This window comes from Scedosporium apiospermum, assembly GCF_000732125.1.
Source record: "Scedosporium apiospermum strain IHEM 14462 chromosome Unknown SEQ_SAPIO_0099, whole genome shotgun sequence".
NCBI lineage: Eukaryota > Fungi > Ascomycota > Sordariomycetes > Microascales > Microascaceae > Scedosporium > Scedosporium apiospermum.
This window is the reverse complement of record NW_015971800.1, coordinates 1,143,616-1,168,320: the sequence shown is the minus strand read 5'-3', so window position 1 is coordinate 1,168,320 and position 24,705 is coordinate 1,143,616. Positions and strand designations below refer to the sequence as shown.

At 50.6% G+C, this 24,705-nt stretch overlaps 2 protein-coding genes and 5 pseudogenes across 2 annotated transcripts; 2 read left to right on the top strand and 5 right to left on the bottom strand.

The window, feature by feature from the left end:
* Window positions 1-159: 159 nt before the first annotated feature.
* On the bottom strand, window positions 160-981 carry SAPIO_CDS5775 (annotated as a pseudogene; the record flags this gene model as incomplete).
* Window positions 982-2,161: 1,180 nt separating this feature from the next.
* SAPIO_CDS5774 lies at window positions 2,162-6,508 on the bottom strand (annotated as a pseudogene; the record flags this gene model as incomplete).
* Window positions 6,509-8,138: 1,630 nt separating this feature from the next.
* SAPIO_CDS5773 lies at window positions 8,139-8,897 on the top strand (annotated as a pseudogene; the record flags this gene model as incomplete).
* Window positions 8,898-9,578: 681 nt separating this feature from the next.
* SAPIO_CDS5772 (uncharacterized protein) lies at window positions 9,579-10,988 on the top strand (the record flags this gene model as incomplete). Its single annotated transcript, XM_016788030.1, has 4 exons — window positions 9,579-9,620; window positions 9,732-9,889; window positions 9,948-10,786; window positions 10,852-10,988. The coding sequence occupies 4 exons, from the start codon at window positions 9,579-9,581 to the stop codon at window positions 10,986-10,988; spliced, it is 1,176 nt and encodes a 391-aa protein (XP_016642346.1).
* Window positions 10,989-11,315: 327 nt separating this feature from the next.
* Window positions 11,316-12,127, bottom strand: SAPIO_CDS5771 (uncharacterized protein; the record flags this gene model as incomplete). The annotated part of the gene is made up of 3 exons (XM_016788029.1): window positions 11,316-11,395; window positions 11,465-11,815; window positions 11,893-12,127. 3 exons carry the CDS (start codon window positions 12,125-12,127, stop codon window positions 11,316-11,318), a joined length of 666 nt encoding a protein of 221 aa, XP_016642345.1.
* Window positions 12,128-12,864: 737 nt separating this feature from the next.
* Window positions 12,865-13,950, bottom strand: SAPIO_CDS5770 (annotated as a pseudogene; the record flags this gene model as incomplete).
* A 4,656-nt stretch (window positions 13,951-18,606) lies between these two features.
* On the bottom strand, window positions 18,607-19,389 carry SAPIO_CDS5769 (annotated as a pseudogene; the record flags this gene model as incomplete).
* Window positions 19,390-24,705: the final 5,316 nt, after the last annotated feature.

Below are 24,705 nucleotides of genomic sequence, written 5' to 3'. Positions count from 1 at the left end.
ACTTTGTAGACGAGAAACTAAAAGCTCGAAAAACCAGAGAAAGAAAAAAATGCAGAGTATCAAAAACGCCGATTCCAAATGATGCAACCGCGCCACCAATTGCCCCCATCCAAGTTAAACAAAAGCAAACCCTCCTTCTCTCTATTTGCACAACTCCACTCAGTCCCTTAGCCAAGCCCTCCTCTTCTCCTCCTTCCTCGCTTTCCTCTTCTCCTTGAAAAACTTTAATTCCGCCTTCGTAGGCTTCTTTCCCGCCCTCTCCGCCTTCAAACTCCTCCCATCATGCTGATTCGCCGCGGCATCTACATCGAAATACGCATTCATCTGCCTTCTCGCCTTCGCCTCGTCGCTATGCTGTCCGGGCCCTTGATCGCCCGTTTGGAATTGACCCGTGAAACGATTAAACAACGCCGTTGATTCGTAGATCGCGGACGCGTCCGGTGCGGCTGCAGTAGAGGATGTGGATGGGTCTTCGTGGAGCTTGGCGTACCAGGCGTTTGGGTCGTAGTCGCCGTGGATGGCGGGGTTGTAGCCTGTTATGACGGGGGGTTCGGGGACTTCGGTCGCCGGGGCGGTGGCGGCGGATGTGGGGGCGGAGGTATCAGCGGCGGAGGGGACGCGGGGATTTTCTAGTTGTTCTTGGCCGGTGAAGCGGTTGAAGAAGATGTAGTTTTGGAGGTTATGGTCCCAGCGGTAGTCCCAGCCATCATCTTCAGGTGTAGGTACGGGTTCGTTTGGTAAGGGAGGAGCGCCGTTTGTGGTGGTCTCGGGTAGAGGTTCGTTGGGGAGAGGGGGCGCTTCGGCATCCTCTTCAGAGACCTCGCCTTGCTCCCTGCCATCTTCAGATGCAGATTCGGAGATATTGTCGAGATCTTGCGATTCTGATTTAGAGTTATCGACATCGTCAGACTGAGTAGGCTTGAGTGGGGTGGGGGACTGCTCCGTGGCGTCGTTGGAGGTGGCGGGCGTTGAAGATGCCATGGTTGGTGATGGCGCGTGATGTTGGGAAAGCTGAGGAGGAGAGCTTCGAGCTAGGGAGATTGTAGATTGCCTCGACAGAAGAACAGAAATTTGCAAATTTATAATGCCACCGCACCTTTGTGGACAGCGGCAGTGATCATCGTCAGCTGGGAGTGTGCAAGGAAAGTAAAAATTGAAGGTTGACGAGTCCAAACGATCTCAAGACGTAAATTTAAGGGTCCTCGCAGGCATCGAAAAAAGGACTGTTCTGGGGATCCCGCATTGACATAATCGTTGTAGTTTACTTCGTACACGAAGTACACAGATACTTGGACCTCTGATGGAGCGGGGCTGTATTATATCTTATTGGCCAGAAATGATGATCGGATATATCTTATTCCGGTATCGCCACAGACCAAACGCCAACTAATCTAAGCCACCCCCCATCACGTGCATCGAGGCGCTACCACAGTCTTCAATCACTTTATTTCGTCATTCTCAGAATTGCGACAAGCATCATTCACCACGAACCGGGTTAAACTTACGATGTAGACAAGCTTATCCGAAGGGAGAAATGTGAAGGCAATTTTCGAGTTGCCAACATTTGCGTTGTCCTTACGCAGGTGGCCATCACCGAACCACCAGTTTTCTGCAGGGCCCTCTCATCAGTCTCAGGAAGCAGAACGTCTCGGCGTGCCGGAGGAATGCCTCACAAGAATTTTGGTCGGCCAAAATCAAGTGATAGTTTGGGCCGCAAAGTGATCAGGCCATTTCCGATTGCATCAATCCTGGCTTGAAACTTACCATCCCCCGAGTCCTTAGCACCCCTGGCTATTCAAGTGCTTTATTGTTCCCGCGCCCAATTTGGTTGGGGGGAAGCCCTTCAATACGTCATGTACTGCCCGTGGTTTGCGAGCGAGCCGCCGCAGAGGCTCACAAGGAATCGACTTGCAGAACCATGCTTCAACAAGCTCGCCGGGATTATTTAATTTCCCGCCGCCGTACAATTCAACGAGTAATGGAAGACGACAGTTGTGCGCACTCCTAGTTTCTTAGCTCTCTTGCCGTTTGATATTGTGGTAAATTTCGCGAAGGATAAGCCTGTTGTCGAAGCGGACCTGGACGGGCGACTGCGCTCACCGGACCAATGCGCAAAAGTCGCACCGCTTATTTGCGGACCAGTTACATACTTTGGCTTCATTCATGGCCCCATCCGTGAGGGAAGGTCAACAACCACATCGCACTCGGCAAGCATCTCTGCCCGATGCGCAATCATAATGACCGTCGTGCCTCTCAGTCGTGCCAAGGGCGATGTGACTCCTCCCTTCGGGCCTTCTGCCGCGGAATTCTTGCCTCTCAGAAGCACATCCCTGAGCTTTTCCTCCGTAACATGATCGACGGCGCTAGTAACCTCGTCAAGGAGGACGAGCTTGCTATCTTGTAGAAGGGTCCGAGCCAGACAGAAGAGCTGAAGCTGGCCCGCTGACAGAGGCAGCAATTCCATTTTCGCAGAGAGAATATCAGACAGTGTTTGCGAATCTAGCTGCTGGTGTGGGTTTTCCCGGGCAAGGCCACTAACACCTCGATTCTCAGTGGGCCCAGTCTTGTTTGCATTCGAGATTGTCGCAGTGATGTGCGCCATGAGACCCACTGCTTCCAGAGCTGATGCTAATTCGGCATCGTTTATGTGGCTTGCGCCTCCACTTAGGTTCTCTCGGATACTTGCATGAGGTGGGAAGAATGGATCCTGGGGAATGGTGGTGATGCTCGATCGAAGGGTTTGCAATGGGATGCGTGAGATGTCGATACCATCGATGAGGATGCGTCCTGAGCGTAGGCTAAGCATGCGTAGTAGACTTAGGAAAAGTGTGGATTTACCGCTACGGTAGTCAGTAAATGGTTTGCTTCAGCGTATCAAGATCAACCGAGATGACTGGGATGAAAAGGGCATGCTCACCTCCCGGTACGCCCGGCAATCCCGACCTTTTGCCCAGGCGCAACCTCAAGGGAAAATCCATCCAGAACTGGGGGACCATCACTTTTATACACTGTTAGAATATTTCCAGAACCGGTGCAGGCAATAAAGATGGGAACATACTCATAGCCCACAGTGATATTCTTAATCCTAACCGCTCCTGCGGAGGGCCAATCCGCTGGCGGTTCCATTCTCTGATCTGATTCATCATCTTCCGATGCCAACCCAGTCACATATTCCTTGACCCTGGCCACAGCTCCAAGCGAAGTCTCAAGTTCAGTATAAAAAAAGATGAACTGCGCCAAGTTCTGGCCAAACCCAAGAATATTCACCATCGCCACACCAAGAGCCGCGCCACTCATGCTACCACCGCCCTGGAACTGCGTTGCGAATGAAACAAGGACGACCGCGAGTCCCGCAACAAGCAGGTCAAGCGCGAGGTTCAGCCATCTCTGGATGCAGTATAGGAGATAGACCGGGCGCTGAGAGTCATCTAACCGCTCACTAAACTTGCGCTCAAAGGCGTGGCGCCAACCGAAAGCACGGACGGTGGCTAGCCCTTCTATTGTTTCTGTGAGAGCTGTATAGAGCGGTGACTTCTGCTCTAGATCAAGGTGCCTGAGTTGGCGGGATGTACGGAGATACACTTTCTGTAGGGCCCATGTGCAGAAGATAAGGAAGGGAATGATGGCCGCGAAGTAACCCGAGCCGAGGGAGATGAGGGCTAGTTGGGTGATGCAAAGAAGGATTGCTACAACCTTGTTAGCTTTTCCCAGCAGTCAAGTATCATTGGAGGTAATTTTACTTGTAATGACCCGCATGGAGCAAACAGGAAGTATGCCTGCGACGTAGGCCATGTCTTGGCTGAACCTGTAGAGGCCAGAGAGCTATTAGTATCAACATTTTGGTTCAAGACGATCTCAAATAAGTGAGTACCTATTTATAATGACTCCGGAGTCTGTAGTTGTGAAAAACGACAAAGGGGCCCTATGACCCTGTTAGTGAGATCCCCATCTTTCAGAGGTGGCTTCAACTCCTACCGAAACACAGCATCTAGAAGTTGCTGATGCATAGCAGCTGAAGAGACAGGGAGGATAGCGAGCATCATCCAGCTGCAAATGTTAATAATTCATCAGACAGAGTCACCTAGGAAAGGGCATACTTACTAGAAAGAGAGCAGACTAAACGCAAGGGCGCTCAATCCAAATGCGAAATAAACTCCTATGAACGGCCCGATCTCAATAGCTCGATCATCGGCGTACCAGTGCAGCCAGATCTCTGTGAGGAACTCTAGTTAGCTGTAGAATTTGGGGGTTGAAAGGGCGGGCCTACGAGAGAACTTGGAGCAGAAGGCAAATACAGTTGCGATTCCAACCGACACTACCGCTCTCCAGACTCCCATCGATTTAAAGTAGAATGAATAACATGCCCAATCGCCGGTCTGCCTAGCCGTGTCCCCCTGATTTGCCGCCTGGTCGGGTCCATTTCTTGGCCTGTTGGATTGGACTGGGCCCTCTCCTCCACTGAGACTGGGGGTAGGCTCTGTAGGGCCGATTCCGTCAGCTTCACCACAAGGCCTCTTGAGGAGAGTCTGCACGAATCCTGGCACTGCTTTCAAGTCATCAAGTATTCCCTGTAGAGTAGGCCCATCTCTGCCGAGGACAACGATTTGATCCGCGGAATGAAGATGATAGGCTTGAGCTTCATATTAGCGGTCTCCTTTGCCTGGATAAGGTGCAAAGCCCAGACATACGAGTATTGGTGGCCATAACCACAGTCGTCCCGTATTGTCTAAAGAGGCCTGTTCTCGAAAGAAGGGCGGCGAATACCCTCTTTTCAGTATGAAAGTCAAGCGCAGTCAACACGTCATCCAGGACTATAACTTTCTTCCTTGCATATACAGCTCTAGCAAGTGCCTAATAGCCATTATTAGTTTTGACCATGTCTGGAAGAAAGCTCGCTAGGTATATCCAGTAGACTTACTAGGCGCTGTTTCTGTCCTCCGCTCAGTGAGAGCCCAGCGGATCCAATAAGCGTCTCGTCCTGGTTGGGAAACTTTGATACGTCCTCGTCTAACGCACAGCAAGTTTTTACCGTGTCATACCATTTTCTGTCATATTCGTAAGGGCCGATGATGTTATCCCGAATGGTAGCGTTTACAAGCCAAGGCGGAGCCTGTTGGCAGTACGCAACTTCGGTGTCCGCCAGATACAGAGTTCCAGATGTCGGCTCGAGATCTCCAATGATAGATCGTAAGACCGACGTTTTGCCCGAGCCAACAGCTCCAACGAGCATAAGTAGCGACCCCTTCTCAATCGAGAGACTCATATCCTTGACAATTGGCACAGCGGCATCGCCCCCATATCGGAGGGTGACGTCAGCAAAGGAAATTGCAGGAGATCCCCTCACTTGAGCATGTGAACCCGGCTTTCCAAAGCTGGCATCGTGAGGGGCGACCTGGAGACTCCCCTCAGTAATGGAATGTCTAACCGAAAACTGTGCTTGACGCCGAAATTCAACTTGGCCATCACGCAAGAGATAATCTTGGATTCGATCCATGCACCCGAAGGACGCTGTAAACGAAGGAATTGCAGTCAGAAGGTTCGTCAATGGTCCCGTTAGTAGCTCGAGCAGAGACAACGTGGTGAAGGCCCGCGTGGCGCTTAGGCCTTCTTCAGACTTGTACTTAGCCGAATAAAAGAAGATTAAAAATACGAGAGGCGCCGAGATTTCTTTGGGAACAGCACCTGTTTTCTAATTAACTCGTCATCCGCAAAGGTGGATCCTATCGACCTTACCTAGGAGATTCATGATGGCAATGAACCACCGGAACTTCACAGACTTTTCCAATTCGTACACGCGAGCATCCTGAAGCCCTTTCCCAGTGGTTGGGCCGAGTCCCATCATCTTGACTGAGCGCATATTACGGATAACGGCGGCCGTCGAGGCAACTCGAGTCTGGATAGCCTGGTTCCATGCCTTCAGGTACGCAGGCATAAAGCGGGCGATGGTCGAACTACCAACCGTGCATACTTAAGGACACAGCAGACTTAGCAATAGTCGCGCTGTTTTATTCTGGGAAATTAGAACGGCTACCCACCCAGGGCGAGTAAGGTTGGGGCAACACAGGCCCAGCCGACTTCCCGCGCCATGAGAAAAACTGCTACGGCGATTTCTAAGGGGCATGCCCAAAGATCGAATGCCTTTTGTGCTGTGAGCGCTATCCGATCGACATCGGTGCTCATCAGCGTTAGTGCTGCTGAAGACTTAGCGGAATCACAAGAAAGGCGAAGGGTCTGGCGGTAGATGACGGAGACTAGAGAGCCCCGGATCATGGCAATTACGCGGTGAAGGAGGTAGTTGTACCATCCATTGGATATCTAGCTCTTGTCTGTTATTTCTCCACGGTTCCAGCGCCGAGGCGACGTCATAACTCACAGATATCCCCAGGTAGATGATCACAGTAGCTCCAACCAAACCATAGCCATGGTTCTCAGGTCTTTCTTCAACTGGAATTTGGATGTAGCCGATCGCCGCCTTGATCAGGAACGGCTGCGCATAGTAAAAGCCCATTAGGGCTAGCCTTGGAACTACTGGGAGGAGCAAGGGACCTTTGAGAGCAGACCAAATGACCGTAAATAGAGCCCATTTACTGCTCTTGTTTGCTATAGTCGTGCATTCATTGTTAGTGGGGTTTGACACAGCAGGTGAAAGAGCTATCGACACCAACAAGTATTCCATGATTCCATCATCTTATTTCCGAGTCTCTCTGACGACATGTCCCTCCCAAGGTCGTCGAGATCCTGAAGCGACAAGATATTACGCAGCCCCTTCAGAAATAACGGGTTAAGCCACCAGAAAAAAGACCTCGAATAGATTCCGCTCACTTCCTCGGAGTAGTTCTTCTCCAATCTTGTAACAGGTGATTTTTTCTGTGCTTCGAGGACCAGCTGGATGAATTTGACGCCGACTCCAACGGCGAACACTGCGCAGAGACGAAGAGGGCGGTCCCGCAGCCACAGACTGCGTGTGGTAGTAACATCGAAGAGGAAGGTGAAGAAAAGGAATATGCCGAGGATGGAAGAGGGTCGGCGTGAGCGAGTGTGCTCGTAATGTGATAAGGGGATGACGGTAAGCGCTGCGACGAAAGATAGTACTGCAGATGGAAGAGATAGTCTCGTCCGTGGAGTAGGGGGAAGACTCGAGAAAACTAAGAAGGCCAGTTGTAATGAGACGTATATGGAGGCATTTACCTTTCCAGAAACTTGTAAGTGGGTGCACATATCGGGAGAAGAATTGTCCGTGTGACCTACCAACTTCGCGGCGTAGAGCGCATCTTTAGATACGACGAGCTCTTTCCGAGATAGGCGACGATAACGCGCGAGGCACGAAAGCAGGATGAGGACGGAGGGTGGTATAACAAGCACAGCTTGCTCAAAGAAAAGGGTGAAGTCAAACCCTCCATAACAAGACGGGGGAACTACCGGCCACAGGTAGCCATCGAATCCATCACAGGAGGCAGTCATCCTTTTCCGAAACCCCAGGTCGAGTTACTACTTAGTTGGCTAACTGCCAAAGGCAAAATGTAAAATATCAACGTGGAATTCAAATACGAGTATCCGTGGGAAGAAGGGTAAAGCAGAAATAAGCATCCATATTATCATATAAAATGTCCAGGCGCATATAAACCCAACCGCTATATCTCTCTGTAGTCATCGCCTCCCCACCTTTTCTCATCATTGTGCCGTTGTCACACAATCCTGCAACACTGCAGGAACTCGGGGTCTGCATTTTGGCGTTGGGTGTGCCATGTTGAGGTCGGGCTTGAAACGCGAAGAATCAAAGGATTGTTCCAAACGGTTGGATCATCAATGTTGGAGGATCAATGGCTGGACCTACACTTTCAAAGCTCCTCCCAGCCGATGTTGCTTTGTGAATATAGTTGACAGGAAGGCCAAAACTGAAGCTGGAGAATTGTGAGGTCACTTGATATGGATTGTTGAGTTACTGTGAGGTAGAGTGAGTGAGGGAAGGAGCCATCAAAATATCGGCTTTGCTTACATAGCTCACTAAGACGCCCCCGCCACCAGGCATTTTTCCAGTGAACAACCACACCCATGTACTTCCAGGATCAGCCAAACTTCGCGATCACCACCTCAAAAACAAAACTACAATAAATTCAAACCCCAAATTATCAGACAAAATGTCTGAACAACGAAACATCAACGAACTCCTAGCTCTAGCTAAGGACTATGCGACAAAAGAGATCGATCTATATGACCTGCTCGCCGTCGCCACCGATGCATCGGACAAAGAAATCCACCGCGGCTGGCGTCGCCAGAACCTGCTGCATCACCCAGACAAGACGCGCGAAGCCTTCGACCCCGTCATTTATGAGCGCATCGGCCATGCAAAGGACATCCTTATGGAGCCTGCTGCGAGGCAGGCCTACGACTCGGCGATGGGCGCAGCGGCGCGCAAGAAGGCCGAGAGAGAGAGGATGGACAGAGAAAAGCGCCGGTATATTGATGAGCTGGAAGCGGCGGAGAAGATGGCTAAATTGAAGAAGGAGGAGGAGGCTGAAAAATTACGAGAGTTGGATCGCGAGCGAGAGAGGCTGCGACAAGAAGGCATCAAGAAAAGAGAGCAAGAGGATAGGGAGTGGAAAGAACGGATGGAGAAGGAAAGGATGGGACCGTCTCTTGATGAACAAGAGGCTGAGATTCTGGCAAAGATGGCTGCCAAGGCCCAACGACGGGCAGAGAAGGCGCAGAAGAAAGCCGATAAGGCCGCCGCGAAAGGGGTCGAGAAGCCGACGCCTAAAGTCGCGTCATACTACTACTCTACGGATCCCAGCCTAAGTTATGAGGAAAAGGTCGCCGGAGTTATGGCCAAGCTCCGTGCTCGGCAGAAGGAGAGGGACGAGCGGAAGCAGGCGCAAGCGGACGCTATCATGACTTGAATGATCTGAGACGATGCGACACTTCACCTTACTCACGATTTCTCGGTCTGACTTGAGAGCCGACATGGGAGCGAGCCGCGCCCCCGATCCCCGCCAATTTTAGGTGCCCCCTACGACAACGCTAGGATTACCCAGAAGGATGAGGTATCTGCGACACGGATTACTACTGTGAAGGCGCACACTGGGCATGTTCAAAGCGAGATTAGAAAGGAAACCAGGAGGGGGAGCTTCACGACTTGTATTACCAACCACAAAAGTGTTTACAGCAAGGCGTTTGATGGATTTAGATACCCCATAGACGATAATAGTACCCGCAGCGATGGCAGTTGAAACTCTGGTCAGGCACATGCAACGTAGCCCCTGGCATCTGATTACAGCGCATTAATCAAGGTTAAACTGTGTGCGCAGTAGATGTTGCCATATTCCTTCAAACAATGCGCTTCTTTAATTGCGCCGAGATCTACGAAGTACTTTTCAAGATATCCCCATTATATTAATAGATGGTAGACGATTGCATAGTTTCCACAGCGGCTGTGACTGCTGCCTTTCTCTAGCTTACCGCAACGCGAAGCCTCGCCGTCTTCTTTGCCACTCCATAAGTAGCTTGTACCTCTCACTCATCTTGATCACCATCCGCCCATCCATTGCTGCTTATTCTCTCTTCCTCATGGTCCGGCAAAAATGAAAAAGACCCTGTTGCTATGTTTTATCCACGGATTCAAGGTTCGTCATACTCGTCTCTCTGAATACATGCCCCACCATGATCGTCGCATCTACCCCGCGTCATCAGCTTTTGAGTGAAGGACTAACTCTAGTGTGAACTCCTCATGACAGGGCGGAGAGTCCACCTTTGGCGATGACTACCAATTCACCCGTAGCCTGCGCGATAGTATCGCCAAGCAACTACCAAAAATAAATGTCAAGGTTCTCGTCTACCCGAAATATGAGACCAGAGGTGATCTGGGAGAATGCGTCAGCCGCTTCCGCGATTGGTACGTAAACTCCCCTTCGATTCTACACGAGAAGTCATTCACTAACTTATTCATCCAGGCTCCTCGAGAAGGTCATTGATATTGAAGTTGAGACCGGTACCGCCTCACCCACTATTGACCCTTCCGTCCGAACCATCTTAATCGGCCATTCCATGGGTGGCATTGTCGCCGCCGACACAGTCATCAACCTCACTTCTGAGAAACCCATCCTTCCAGAGACCATTGGTCAAGACCTGCCCTCCCCATCTCTGCATAGCCTAATGTTTCCCTATATCCAAGGCGTCCTTGCCTTCGACACCCCTTACCTCGGCATCTCACCCGGCGTGGTCGCCCACGGCGCCGAAAGTCATTACAACACAGCGACCAACGCCCTCGCCCAGATCAACAACCTCTGGGGTACCGGAAAATCCACAACGGCAACCTCAGCCTCCTCCACCGGCCTCAAAGCTCTGCCAGCGCCACCCGTCGACAACGCCGCAGCCGCGGTACCGGCCCAAAGCGGCTGGGGCAAATGGGGCCGTGTTGCCATGTACGCGGGCGCGGGCGCCGCCGCCCTCGCCGCAACCTCTGCCGCGGCATACGTGAATCGCGACAACATCACCCAGGGCTTGGGATGGGTTTCTTCCCATCTTGAGTTCGTAGGGTGTCTTGCGCGCGCCGAGGACCTTAAGCGGAGGGTGGCGCATCTGGTGCGCGCGTCCGAGGAGCTTGATTTCGGCTTCGCGAACTTGTACACGAGGCTTGGACAGGCCGCCGGATCGAAGAATGTGCCGGGCGTGGCGGGGTCTGTGTTTGGGAGTCAGAGGACGTTTTGTAACTTGCCGAGTCGGATGGCGGCGGGGACGTGGAAGGAGGCTGTGAATGATAAGGCGTCCGACGAGACGATTGCGCATATGAGTAGGTTCTATATATCGCCCCCTCCGTTTTATTGTCAAGTGCCAATGGCTCCTAACAATGCACAGGTATGTTTGAGCCGAATAACAACCCCGGGTATAATGTTCTCTTAAAGGATGCGACAGAACTCGTCGTGACTTGGACTAGGAATGAGTGGTATGAGTCGAGCTCGGAACCGCAGGCCGACCGGGAGATGCCGCAATGAATTAGAGAGAATGTCCTCATACCAAATTTGGATACCACGGCAGAGGAATTTCGTCTTCATCTCCCGAGTCTTGTGAGGGGAGGATTTGTCTGGAGGTATTGTTTTAGCCTCGAGATGGGCGGACGTTGTCATTTACCATGAAAGCTATTCGATATTTTCTGGAAACGAACGAATGCATCCATAGTATTACATTATGTAGCAATAATCTAAATATATCAACACAAAGATACCAAGTATTATTACATCTAGATTTCATGTTCTAGGCGGAGCTCCTCTTCTCCGGCCTCTTCTGTTCATCAAAGCATAACATTTATGGCGTCAGCTCAACTACTCCGCCTTGGTTTCCTTCAAAGACTTCATAACCTTGTTCCGCTGCTTCATCATATGAGTGTAAAGGATATATGACCCTAATCAAATCCAGTCAGCATGCCTATTCATTTCCAAAGCATTTGAGAATCGCGCAGACGGAAACTCACCGGGAACATAGATAGCAAGAATAGCATAAAGCGCCAGCGGGAGAAGAGGGTGCAAAGCCCTCGCTGGTTCAATAGCCTTGTACACTAGCCACGCCTCACTGGAGATGCCCATGGGATAGAGCACATAGAATGTGTTGTACCTCAACCACCGGAGTCTATCGGGCTGATATCCATCCAAAGTAAGCACAAAGTAGAAGTATCGGATCACTTCGGTGATGCTCCATGCGAACAGCATAGTCGAGTAGACGGGGCTATCGGCGACTTCTGGGAAGGGGTAGACAATGCCCCAGACGAGAAGGTACCGGGAGGCGACTTGCATAACAGTTGTCAGGACGGAGGAACGGACGACTCCTAGAGCAACACAATTCCCGAGTTAGCAGGCTTACAGTCTCCCTCCTAGCGAGGGTGAGAGAAGAACGAAGGCATACCCAATGCGGCATGAAGAATTTCGAGGCCAGCTAATGTCTGCGTCCAGCGCACCCAGTCTCCTATTTCGGAGTAGACGAATGAAGGCCCCTCCATGCCGTTGACGGAAACTGTGCACGCAAGTAGGACCAGCCACGCAACAGTAGAGATGAGGTTGTAGATGATGAGGTAGACGAGCTTGAGTCCGGATGGACCCTTCTTCGCCTCCTTCGGGGCGTTCTTCGAGCTGTCGGCCATTCTGGAGACGGTTTGGGAAGCGCGTAAACTGGGCGATGTGATTATGTGGTGTCGAAGTCGTCGAGATGAGACGCTGGCCGCAAAAATTGAAAGCAAGCCGCTCAGATGGAATGTTGAGCTCGGATCTACGGAGCTCTGAAAATGCATGTCCCATGGTAGCTTCATCAAAGCTATGCTCCACGTGACTTGGGGCGCGACCGCGATTGAACGCTTCTATTTTTATATTTTAACGGGAGGCGATTAACCAGTGGCAATTTGATCTTGACAGTTTCTCAGGCGCCATCTGATAATAATTGTCTATCGACCCATCGACTTGCGCTATGTACGAGATATGTGAGAGGCCTAGTGTTTGCCCTTGCTTTTCGACATTCCGATATTGTACTTCATTCATCTCCCCGGCAAAATTTCCAAAACGAAGTGTTTTATATCAAATTAGAGCCCTTGTTTACATGTGCTCTTAATCATCCTCTCCAGCGGCGTAATAATCACTAGGCTATATGGTTCATCATTTAGATAGATATACACGACGAACGTACGCGGGTTAAGATATGCTATGGAGAGTGGATAATAGTCGTGGTGTCTATTTTGATGTGTTTCCTTGATATGACCCTTTTGTGTGTGAGCTCCTAGCTCCTGTAGAATTGAGGGGATCTCTATGTCATGAAATTTCGTTTCTTCGCCTCCTCCTCAATGCAGAAAATATACACAGCTGTTTTGTACATTCCGAGTCCCGTTCCTTAGTCTCGGTAACCAACTAGACCCTGCCTCAACCACTCTGGCGCAAATGCCTTCACCTTCACAGACTTGCCGTCAGTCGTATCAACCTTGAACTCGGTGTCGGGTGTGAAAGTCGGATTGATCGGCATATCGGGGGGGTGAGGGGGGACCACATCCGTCATGGCGGAGAGTCTGCAAATCGCGATTCCGACATTGCCAATGCCCGCTATCCACTTGCCGGGCTTCCTATCTCGTCTGCTAGGCTTCTCGCCTTCCTTCCATATCTTGTCGATAGCGGTATCGTTGGGTATATCGGTCGCGGATACGGCGTCGGTCTCTGGCTTGTACTCGAGCGCCTCTGGTGTAGGTCCATCGTACAGCACGCAGGGCAGTACTCTTTTGTGCACTATCCCCAAATACTTCGTCCTCGCTTGCAGTTCCTGGCCGACGTAACATCCCTTCTGGAAGTTAACTCCCCCGAGAAGTTCCATGTTGTATTCGAGCGGAAGGGCGTGCTCCATAGGAATCTCATCCTGGCCCTCCGCTACGCCTTGTAGATATCTCCGAAGGCGATATGAATCCTCGCCGACTTCTCCCAGGTCCACCCCAGGTGCCTTGTCACCTCTGGCGAGCAACCGGTACCCCAGAGCAGCCAATCTAGGATCCTGAGAAAGCACTTCGCCTTCCCCTAACTTGCCCTCGATTGACTTGATCGCCTGTCCTCCTGCATCATCCCAAAGATGATAAACGCTCAGCTCCTCCGGCTCTACGACCCTCATCGCGAACTTCGCCCTAAGCTTGTAGAATCTTAGCCTCTTCACCAATTTCGAAGCTTCATTGCCATCCACCTCAACGAGGTAATCCGGCATCTCCTGGCTTCGATCCTGCGGCGGCCGCGGATACACCAAAATGTCGTGCTGTACCCTCCCCTGCGGCGTGAAGAAACCAGAATACACCGCTCCGTCCCTAGGGATGAGTTTGCCGTCGCGGGTTAGAATGGCCGCCGACATCATGCCTTGCAGGAACTTGGCGGCATCGGGGCCGGAGAGTGAGAGGAGCCGCCGTGAAAGGCGAGCTATGCCCGCCCTTGCGTTCTGCACTGTCATGATTGGCCCATACGCTTGGCTTTTTGCGAATTGGATTCGGAATTGAGGGAGGAAACGTTATCGTTGAGCTGGTTGTGGAGGAGTTGATTGCTTGGTAAGCACGTTTTGGTGATGTTGAATTATTTTTTGAGCGATGTTGAAGGGCGATCGGAGAATCTAGATGGTCCGAGCGTCCATGATCTCATCACCGCATTACCGGTCGCTGCTTCCCTGTCCGTCCCCACATGTTGGCAGTTCACCCTGCTAGCGCACCTGCTTCGTAGTTGTAACAAATTGAATGCTGTTTGATGGCACTTGATGACACTATGTTGGCGAGAGAAAGCATTGCCGAAATCAGAATGCCCGTCAATGTAGTTTACAAGGTATAGATAGAAATACTGTAGGCCTAGACCCCGGAGATTTAGCGGCCATCAAGAAGTCCCGCCCTTCCCAACTAACTCCCGAATCCCGTGGACCCTCCGATCCCCAGCATATTGGTAATATCCGCACTTTCCGAATCCCCAGTCCTTCCTCCCCAGAGTACGAGGCAGGATTCCCGCAAAACGGGACCTGGTTAGCTTGTGGTAGATGTAAGTAATACAATTGGAAATTAACGAGCAGGACGATGTCAGCGCTGTCTACGTCATAGGTTCCAAATCGAGTCATTTGACAGGACAGGTCAAGACGTGACTGACCCATCTCCCATTGTCAGCATCTCAGTTGCTTAAATCCGACCGGAACAGGATTTCGGAGACAACCACTTTCACTCTGGCGCTACTCCGCCGCTCTGAGAAGCTCTTCTCTCACTACGAAGTACGAAGTTGACCTACCAAATGTTAGAAACCGCCCAAGTGGAAGCCTAGCCTCTCCATCTCTAATCTGTTTGGTTGATCCATGCGAAAATCGATAAGGGCCTATCGCCAGAGTCATGTGGCAGCCTCAGGACTTTATCGCACTCCCTCACCATCTTTTCCCATCCTGTAGGTCCTTGTGGCCCCCTTTTCCGAACGTGACAGATGTGTGTCTCAGCCCAATGACTGAACCGCCTGGTCAAAGCTCCCAGATGACAATTCCATTCCGAATCATCATGTGGTCCGAGGGAAGGAATCCTCACAATATAGATAAAGACAATCAAACAACCTTTTATTGGACGTAACGCGTTTGGAGGTCCTGATTCCGACTCCGGGATTCTGCCCGCACAGACCAGCTGGGGTTACCCAAAAACGCGGGTGGTCCCTCTTCCCCGGCCTTCCGGCTGGGGTGGACGGTGTCCTCAACAGAGGCCGAGGCTCCAATTTCCCTTGGTGGTAGACTATGGTGCCTCGGAGCTTGGTTAACTGCCGCACCACACATTCCCCCTCATCCTGTCCCTCAGTGGCAATTTGCAACCCCCGCGGATCATCACGACATCAAGAGCCGAATGGCAGCTAGTGCTCAACGGAAAATGATGTTTAGTTACACACTGGCTGGTGTCCAGAGAAGCTATACATCCTATACCCCACCATTTGTTGCCATGTTTCATATCCTGCTTGACGGTTCCCTTGTAACCACACAATGTCGCCAATCGTTGAAGTCCAACGTGGACGGCCAACGTGACGCCCCCACTATACTGGCCAGTCCAGGCGTCCTGTACAATAAAGAAGACTATTATGCCCAACGAGAACCTTGGGTTCGACCTGGTGGTTGAAGGGCAGACTTTCTACCTCTTCGCAGTTATTTACCCCATTCCGCTATTCTACGCGGGTCCCGCCTGGTCTCTCGTTACTTTCACACCTCTTCCCCACCTTCGATCCACCTCTCGCTTTGGCACGGCAGCCAGCTGATGCTGAGATCTTGCAAGCAACTTGCCCACTTGATAGTTTGGCCTCGGCATGGGTTGAATTTATTAGAACACATACGAAGTACAGCCAAACACAGCAATATAGGGTCAAGGAAGCGAGTGCATCCTACAGTCTCACGTGCGCTGCGCAGCCTCCTTTCCTGCCGCTCGAGAGGGAAGAAGAATAAATAAAATGTCCGTTGACTGTCGTACCTTGCTGGCTGCCGCATAATAGCGCAGCACAGCAAGAGACACTCACCGCTCTTGGCCAGCAGGCTTCCCCGCTGTCCACAGCACTCGGGAAAGGCGAAAAGGCGGAGTGTTGACTTACCCAGCTCGGGCTAGCCTGGTGCACACTGTAAGATGTGCGCAGGCAGGGGGAAGTTTCCACCACCCCGAGTGTTTACCGGCGTTGCCCTTGGCCCTTGTTTATTCTGACTTGCATGTGCGATTTTTATGCGAGGGGCAGTGTTGCGCCCTTGGTGGTATCTAGGGCGTTATCTTTTGCAAGTCCAGTCGGGCCGGGGGGAATGCCGTCATTGGGATTGGTCGCAGCAAGGGCAACGCCAAAACCAAAGCCACCGGATTTCGTTGGTAACAACAGCGGGATATGATTCATTGGCGCGAGTGGTCGAAAGCTGAGAAGGAGAATGCAACGTCCCAACACATGCATTTCCATGCTTCATAGTTTACTTGTACTCGGGCAACATGCAGTCGGGAATATTGTTAATCAGGGTATTACCGATTTTGATGACTGCATCCTCCATGAAATCCTGTGTACTTCGCAAAGTGTTGATCCTTGGATTGTCCCTCTGTACGATTTCAAATCCAGGACCAAGCCATCTTTTTCATTGAAATCATGTCTCGCTTATGTACCTTTTCGTAAGGCCAGCCAACAGGGTTTCCTCGACTGTTTATATTAAAGACATCGACAGGGAGCAGATTTGTCAGGTCCCCTTATTATTTTATATACGAAGTTTAAGATTGACGCACAGTTCTGTCATTGCATCGGATTTACCGCTCACAACCAACCCCCCGTCGAGGACTTTGTCTTAATCAATTCGATCAATTCCGTTGTCAGTAGTAGCCTTAATGGTCGAAGTGCTCCAGCCAAGACTTCGTATCAACGCCGACTTTCACATCCAAGAGTCCTTCAATCGCCGTTATGTCCCGACTTATAAAGGGCGTGCACGTCCTTTATCTCCCCTCACTTAGAGGTCGATACCCGAGGGTGGCAGGATCTACGAACTTTCAGATGGGATGTTGAATATTATACGAAGTACTGCGAATCGCAATCGTTCCCCAAGCGCAAGGGGACCCTGCTAGGTCGGTTGTGGAGACTTATCCTGGGCGACCCCACTGAACAACTTCTGGCCCCATGACCTGCAAAGTACTGACCGAGAATAGCGCACTGCTTGTCGTGGAAAATTGATCAAATCCTTCCCATGTCGTTGTCACTTTCACCGCGATTCTGATGGCCATTTTGTACCCCTGAAATGGGATAGAGTGCAGACTGCAAAGGTTCAAATGACAGGTTGACTCACTGAGCTCGCCAAAGGAGCGATCCAAAATAGAGAGAGTTCATCAAAATGCAAATGAATCACCAAAACCATCCTAGCAGAAACTCGGAGATCCACAAGGCCGAATCTCTTATCTATCGGATACGGTATATCCACGCCGAGCGGCTAAGCGAGGAAAGGGAAATCTTGTGACCCGAAGCGTTGGGGAAGGAGAAACTAAATGTGCACAACGAAAGAACTCGCTACTTCCAATCTGACTAAAAGATTTTCGATGTTGAAAGCCTGCTTCCTATGAAGAAAACCAGTAGAAATTAGCACGCGGAATGAAGAAAAAATCAAGAGGGCAAAAAAGTTGCAAAAAAGTGGGGACGTTGTTTGATAAGCACACACCCCTTCCCGAGTCTTGGTCCAGATCGACCAGTAACATGGCGTCTTTTTCACACACCCCTGGATCCCGATCAAGGACAAGGGTCCTTCCTTCGGCCTGGCGGGGAAGAAAAACTTTAGTGAGTCAAACACCGACAGACCGATACCGCCAAACTCAGAAGTGCGCGGAGCCGATCACTGGCCTGAAGGGATTTCGAAGGGGGGTTTGAATGGAAATGCTTCCGCCTCGACGAAGGAGACCAGAAGTGGAAGTGATCTCCAAAAAGACGGAGAGAGAGAGAGAGAGAGGGAGGATGAGCGATAACGATCAAAACAATTACATGCAGAATTCACAACCTGGTTACTTTCTTGGGAATCACGATCATGGAAGAAGTAGTTTGTAAAATGGTATCAATTGTTTGAAATTCAGGTGCTTGACGGTAGGCAGAATAGCAGAGCCATGGTATTATTTGATATACCGAATACAAGGAAAGCATACCACAATAATCCACCAAGAAGTTCGGTTCCGCTATCCGAATGCGGGGTCAGAACCCCGAAAACCGCTCTCGTCCCCTCCGAATTCCTGGTTCCATGCTCGCTCGAGGAAAAGTAACGATGTAAAGAAAAAAGAAATTTTGTTTGCTCCTGAAAATAACCCCAGAGTGGTGTTCGTCCTGTTATCCCGGTCCCAAGGTGTCTTGAGTGCAGAGAAGAGAAGATTCGATCCAATGGATATCACATATAATAAAAGTTCAATGCCAATGAAAAAACACTTTTTTTTTCTCGTTTTCGAGCCAATGCCAATGCCAATGCCGCTGGTAACTTTTTTTTTTGGTCTTTTCAAAACGCCGTGCCCATGCCGAGGTATAATCGCTTATGCCCAAATGTAAAAGGAAAAACAGAGAGAGATATATGAAGAACATTGAGAGTACATCATTAAGTCGTATCGCGTCGCGGTGCTGATTGCCGGATTTAGCATATCGGTATCGCTGATACGAGTCTCGCTGGATTCCTTGTGGGCACGTAGAATCCTTGAGAGTAGAATGATGGCTCTTGTTGTTGTTGGAGTTCTTCTTCTTGCGTCTCCTTTTCTGAGAAAGTGAGCACTGCTGTCGGCGGCGACGGAGGCATGGTCTCTTCTTCTGAGCCATCCGAGTCGTCGTCGAGCTCAGGCGGCGTGTTATGGGAGGGAGTTCGGACTAGTCCGAGGTCGGTGTAGTCTTCATCATCTTCGTCCATGTCATCGTCGTCGTACTCTGATATCCTTGTGACAGGAGCATTGGGGACTGGTACACGGCGGAAGGAAACGGCATCGGCCATCTCGACATCGTCTTCATCCTCTTCGTGGCTGTCGCAGTCGCTATCGGACTCGTCCGAGGAGGAATCCGAATCGGAGTCCCAGTCTTCGTCGGGCACCTCGATGATGGTGTCGTCGTACTCAATGTCCTCCTCTTGTTCTTGCCTCGCGGCACCACGGACTGATTGGTTAAACCAGCTCTCTTGCTCACGCTCGGCATCCGCAAGCTCGAGCATCAGGCAGTCGAGGAGGTTGGCGTGGCCAACGAGGAGACGGAGGTCATGGTCAGAGCGGGAAGCCTCCTTGGCGAGCTTCGCCCTCGCCTTGTGGGCGAGATAATAAGTTTGTGTGATAGACATGGTCTTCTTCTTAAGAGAGAAGGGAGTGTAGGCTGGGGAGGCCGGAGCCGGGCGAGATGGATGTAAGGAGGAGGGATTGGATGTAACAATTGCAGCCATCTTGATAGAAGAAGAAGAAAAAAAGAAGGGAGAAATTTTTGTGGAAGTGAGGTTTTGGGAAGGTGTAGTTTTGTATAGGAGAAAAATAAATGTTCTAAGATGTTGAGATAATGACGAGCCCAGTCGAATTTGCGCTGTGTGAGTCAAGGCAGCAAGACCGATTCCGGCAAGACAGGGGGCGGATTGGTGGTCTGGACGTTCTGCCTAGCGTCTAGCGTGTATCAAAAGGTACGGTGTGGTGGTGGGAGGTACCACTGTAGTAGGCGATAGGTGATAAGAGTCACTGATTCTGCGGGCCTGCTCTGTGCGATTTATCCCCGAGGTTAATTATTGCTGCTGGCTAGTAGGCAGAAGCTATGGGAGTCAAAGGCCACCGGGATTGAGTAGCGAGTCGGATTGAAGAGTTGTTGAAGCTGTTATCTTATTGCCTTCAGGCTGCGAGATTGTTTGGATGTGCTGGCGCTGATTTGGGAGAAGCCAAGATTGTCTTGAGATCAAAGTTGGTATCGTCGTGCTTTCGTCCTTGAGGAATGATGGATGAATGATATGAAATAGAGGGAAGATGGAAAAGGCCGGTGGGATCGTGGGGAATGTGAATCTTTTTGTATTTCCGAGTCTACATTTCTACTCCGCCCATTTTCCTCTTATGTCCTAAGTGCGGATACAACAACAACGATCATAATCCCTCGTGGACTCGTGTGTTTGGATTGTAATCATGTGTGCGAACTTTGTGCTCGTCTGCGTGTCGGGCCCGACTTTTCGGGGTGGCAGGAACCTTGGGGGGTGTACAATGTCTTGGAGGGGGCGTGTGAGATTGGCGGAGAAGATTTGATGGGGGAGAGAGGCGTGGATATTGGCGGGATTGGGAACGAGCTGTACGAAAGTTACGGGTGACTCGCAAAGTCCGCAACAGGCAAGCCCTGGTAAAGTCCGAGGTGTCCGCGACGGCGATTGATGGCAGGCAAGAAGCCAGACTTTGGGTTCCTCTCAGGTAGATGGAGCCAAGCCTCCTCAGCTTGATGTCCCAGATGCCTCAGAAATCTTGGGCGAAACCCATGGGTCCACTCCCATTGGTACAACGCAGATACCTTAATGCCCCAGGAGCAGGGCAGACAAGGTACACACGTCACTAGACGCAGATTCCGTTGCTTGTTGTGTACAAACCGGACTTCGCATTCTCGCACTCGGGTCGCTCACGGAAAAGGATAGAAACCCCACGTAATTCTCTCTACGAAGTACGCTTTCCGTAGCACCAAACCAAGGCCAAAAGGGCTCGATTTCTTCACGAACAACAAAAGCTCCCGCCGGTAGGTGACGAATCCCGAATCCGAGCGAACGATGGACTCGTCAAGAACGGCATGAGGTCACCAACATTGCAGGGATCATTTAGCTGCAACTCACTCGAGGACATTCCTTCATCCGCTCCTCCTGTCCCTTAATAATTCATCGCCGACGGAGTTTATTAGTAAAACAATGCGATTGTACCTTGGCCTTGTCGGGATTCATAATCAGGGACAATTGATGCTTTTTAATCTGAAGTTGCAAATTTTCTCCCCAGGGGGCTCTCTAATTTACTAGCATCATTGTCTACATTTGCTCTGCACCATTTGTGCTGGCTTAAATGTTCCCCTTCGTGGAATTCTGGTACCGCTTATCCCATCATTGTCGCTAGTAAAGAATGAAGTCCATGCCTGACGGGCGGAATTCCTATCTCCATATCTCTCCGACGGGCACGGCAATTTACTAGCCACACAGGTATAATTATGGTGACGCAGAGCCTTGCCCTGGTGGGCTTTCCTCCCCAACCAAAACCCACCAGTCCCCATCAGTCCATGCCGGCGGTATTACAATTGATCCGAGATGAGTTTTGTTCGGTTCGGGTACCTTGACCAGCCCGGCGTTCGCTTCAAGGCATTGAGGACGAGGTAGGCGGTTGTCATGCCCCTCCAAAATAAAACTCTCGACGTCATCAATCCTCACCCTCCATCATCAATTGATGACCACTGTGACAACTGTGCTATTGCTTTTAAGCTTAGATGTTCTGTGTAAATTGTGACTTGGAATAGTACGCATAAACTATTAGGCTACTAAGCGAGTTCAACACGCCTAAAATCTCCCCATACCATCATGTCTTTTCAAAGGGGAGAGCAGGATCCTGAGCCGATTTTCCCATGTGCTGAACTACTTGTAGTTCCAGGCATCAGGATTTCTTTTCGTTGCGATCAGGCGCAGGAACTGCTGAAACAAGAGGTACTATTGCAAGTGTCGTCATCGTGCCAGAAGCTTCTCGACAGCACGATTAGCAATGCCTTGTAGTTATATTGATGGATTAAGCCTATCGCAGACACTTGCACCCCACAGACGACATGCAACGGTACGCCAGCAACAAGAAACGCGAAGCAACTTCGCCAAATAACTCGTTATGGTTTTCTACAGGGCAGACTCATTGCGCCGCCTCCCGAGCCCTTCTTTTCACTTCACGTATGCACACCCCCTTCCCCCTCGAACCCGAGACCCTATCGGATCCGACCTGTGCGACCCTTACAGCCCAGTTGGTTGGTGGAGGAGGAAGGGCTTGGTCAGCATACTGGATGGGCGATTGTACTTCGTAGGTCAGATTAACTTGCGGTTTGTCTTCCTTTAGCTTTTTGGGGGTCACCACCCTCGCCTTCCTCTCTTCTGAATGGTCAGAGTACGGTTTTCGCTTCACGGGACAGTACGACGAACACGAACAGTGCTCGCGTAACACTCCCTTGATCTTTCCGCACTCGTACCTGTCAGATTTTGAGTATGCGTAGGGCTGGGTTTGCTGAGCCTGAGGCTGTAAGAGTACCTCAATATTGTCAGAGCTCACTGCAAAGCGACACCACCATTTCCTGCGGAAATTGTGCATGGACCACCACGAACTCGATCCACGTCAGCGGCACGCAACGTAACACGTAGACTTGCCTGAACCCCTGTTACCGAAATGTTGAAGCCTAGATATCGGAAAATGAAAGGCTCGTGTGTTAATTTTTCTATTTGCTCGAAAGGTTACTTCACCAGCAAAATTAACTACAATGACAGGTCCCGGGGTTATCAATTCTCGGTTTTTACCGAGACCTTAAAATCCGAAGTCTATTGAATTTCCAGTTCACTCCTGCGAACGTACGGCGCGTCGTCTCGGTTTCGCCTGTGATCACGAAGTACGGCCCGGGCCAAAAGTGAAGCGAGAAATCTCGAATGATGTTGGCGTCGCTGTTAGAGGTGGGCCCTGACACCCATCGGACTTAACGACAGCTAAACCTTCCCCCAGATTTCACAGCCCACTAAAAACCTTACTTCGTACTACTTTATGGACCCCATGAGAAGCCCACGCGCCGCCTGCCGAGAATGCATCACCTTCAAACGAAGAAAGTTGCAATAAGGAAATCCGCCAACCGGAGACCATTAATTTGAATTTTGAGGCTATGGCACCGTGTGGTGTATATTGGAGTGAACAGACCGCTCCCTCAATCGTTGCTCCCGATCATTGAACTCTCTGTGCATCCCGTCTACAACCCGTTGGATAGTCGATTGGTGCAAATTAAAGGCTACATCGTCTTGCCTCATGCTGCGACTGCCTCGCAATCCGTTCAATTACTCGAGTTAGACTTCCGGCACGTATTCTGCCGTGCTGTGCCACATTACACTATATTTCTGAAGGTACGCGACGGAATGCAGCATCGTACCCTCGTGTTCTCTTACATGACATCAATCTAACGAAGTGTGAATTCTACTGAAATATCTGAATTGAGATTGAATTTACCAACGACCAGAGCATCCCCCTGTCATCCAAAGCTACGAAAAAAATTAGGGTTTTCGGCCTGAACACAATGCTGATTGATGCCTTTTGCAGCAGGCAGAACCGTCAATTCCCGATTTCTTCTGTTCTCGTGACTCAGGTGATGCTCCAGAAGCAGGATAAGCTTCGCCCGCGGCATCCGTTGGTTAATTCTGGATTAAGACCCCAGGAAGCGCGCAAGAGGCTTTTGTCGGCGTCTTCGGTATCCGTGTGGTTCCCATTCTCCGGTCGGCCCCGATCCGCCGACGGAATGTATCTATTGATCCTGGTCTTTGTTCTACTTCGTACTTCGTAATCCACGGAGTACAAGCAAGCAAATCTTTTTTCTCCTCCTGGGCGGCGATGAGTATGACTACAAAGTTCGTCGGATCAGAGCCCAGCCACTAGGCCCCTCGCTAATGGCAGTCGTCATTCTGCATACGGCGTAGTATACGTTTGACGCAATCTTCTCGGCTCAGCCAGGCCAGGGTTCGAAATTTTAGTGTTGCCTTGGCCGAACAGAGAGACACGCCCCCCATTTCCTCTTTTCGAATCATGCCTCTCGCTTGCCATATTGGGGTCCTGACGATGGGTGCACGAAGGAGCAAAGAAATAACTCACTTGGGCGCGTGATGTCCACAGTTTCAAAAGTCGTTAAACGATGGCTTTCTGTTGGAGAGACAACTTTGTGGATGGGTCCCTCACTGCCACCGCTGGCAATGCCGAAGAAAGGGAACCTCGATGCATTCTTTGCGTGGTGCCCGACTTCCTTATGCTGCTCAATATGTGGGTTCCTGCCACGTTTGCGGCTTATCTCGAAGAAGGAATCCCTCGCATTCCGTACTTGCTGCAATCGTGCGACGTTGCCCCATGATCATTGTCTGTGATAGTAAGATAATTTCTGTTACAAGAGAAATCGCACCTCGGCTTGTCGGCGAATATTCTAGATAGCATAGCTAACCTTATAGAGGGGTTTATACTCTCCTCCAGCTCCAATCAAACTGGTGCGGGAGTGTGGCGAACTTGCATGAACAGCCACACGAGCTCCAGCACTTCGTAACGACTCAAGTTGGAGCTTGTGACCAACACTCCAAAAGCCCACTTGAGTTCCATCTTGAACGGGGGGTATATGAGTTGCGTCGCATATCATTCCCACTTGAATACCTCTTTTCGCTACCAATTATTGACCCCCTCCCCCACGAAGGGCAGGTTGAACGAGTCCATGCATCTTCATTGTTTGTTAATGTTTCTCGAACGGTTCAAACAGCATCTGTATCAGGCAGTGAGCTCCCATTGCTTGGACCTGGATCTGGGGCACTAGCGATCCAAACAAGGTTGGCAAGGCTCGTCGATGACCGTGATGGAGATGTTGGTCGTGTCTGATGTTCAGTGGAGGATTTCCCTCCTGACATTATCCGATTGGCATCAATAACACGGCATCCCTTCTTGGAAGAAATCGGACGTGTGTCATTCAGGCGTCCAGTGTAGGTGATTACTTGTTTAGTCCAACAACC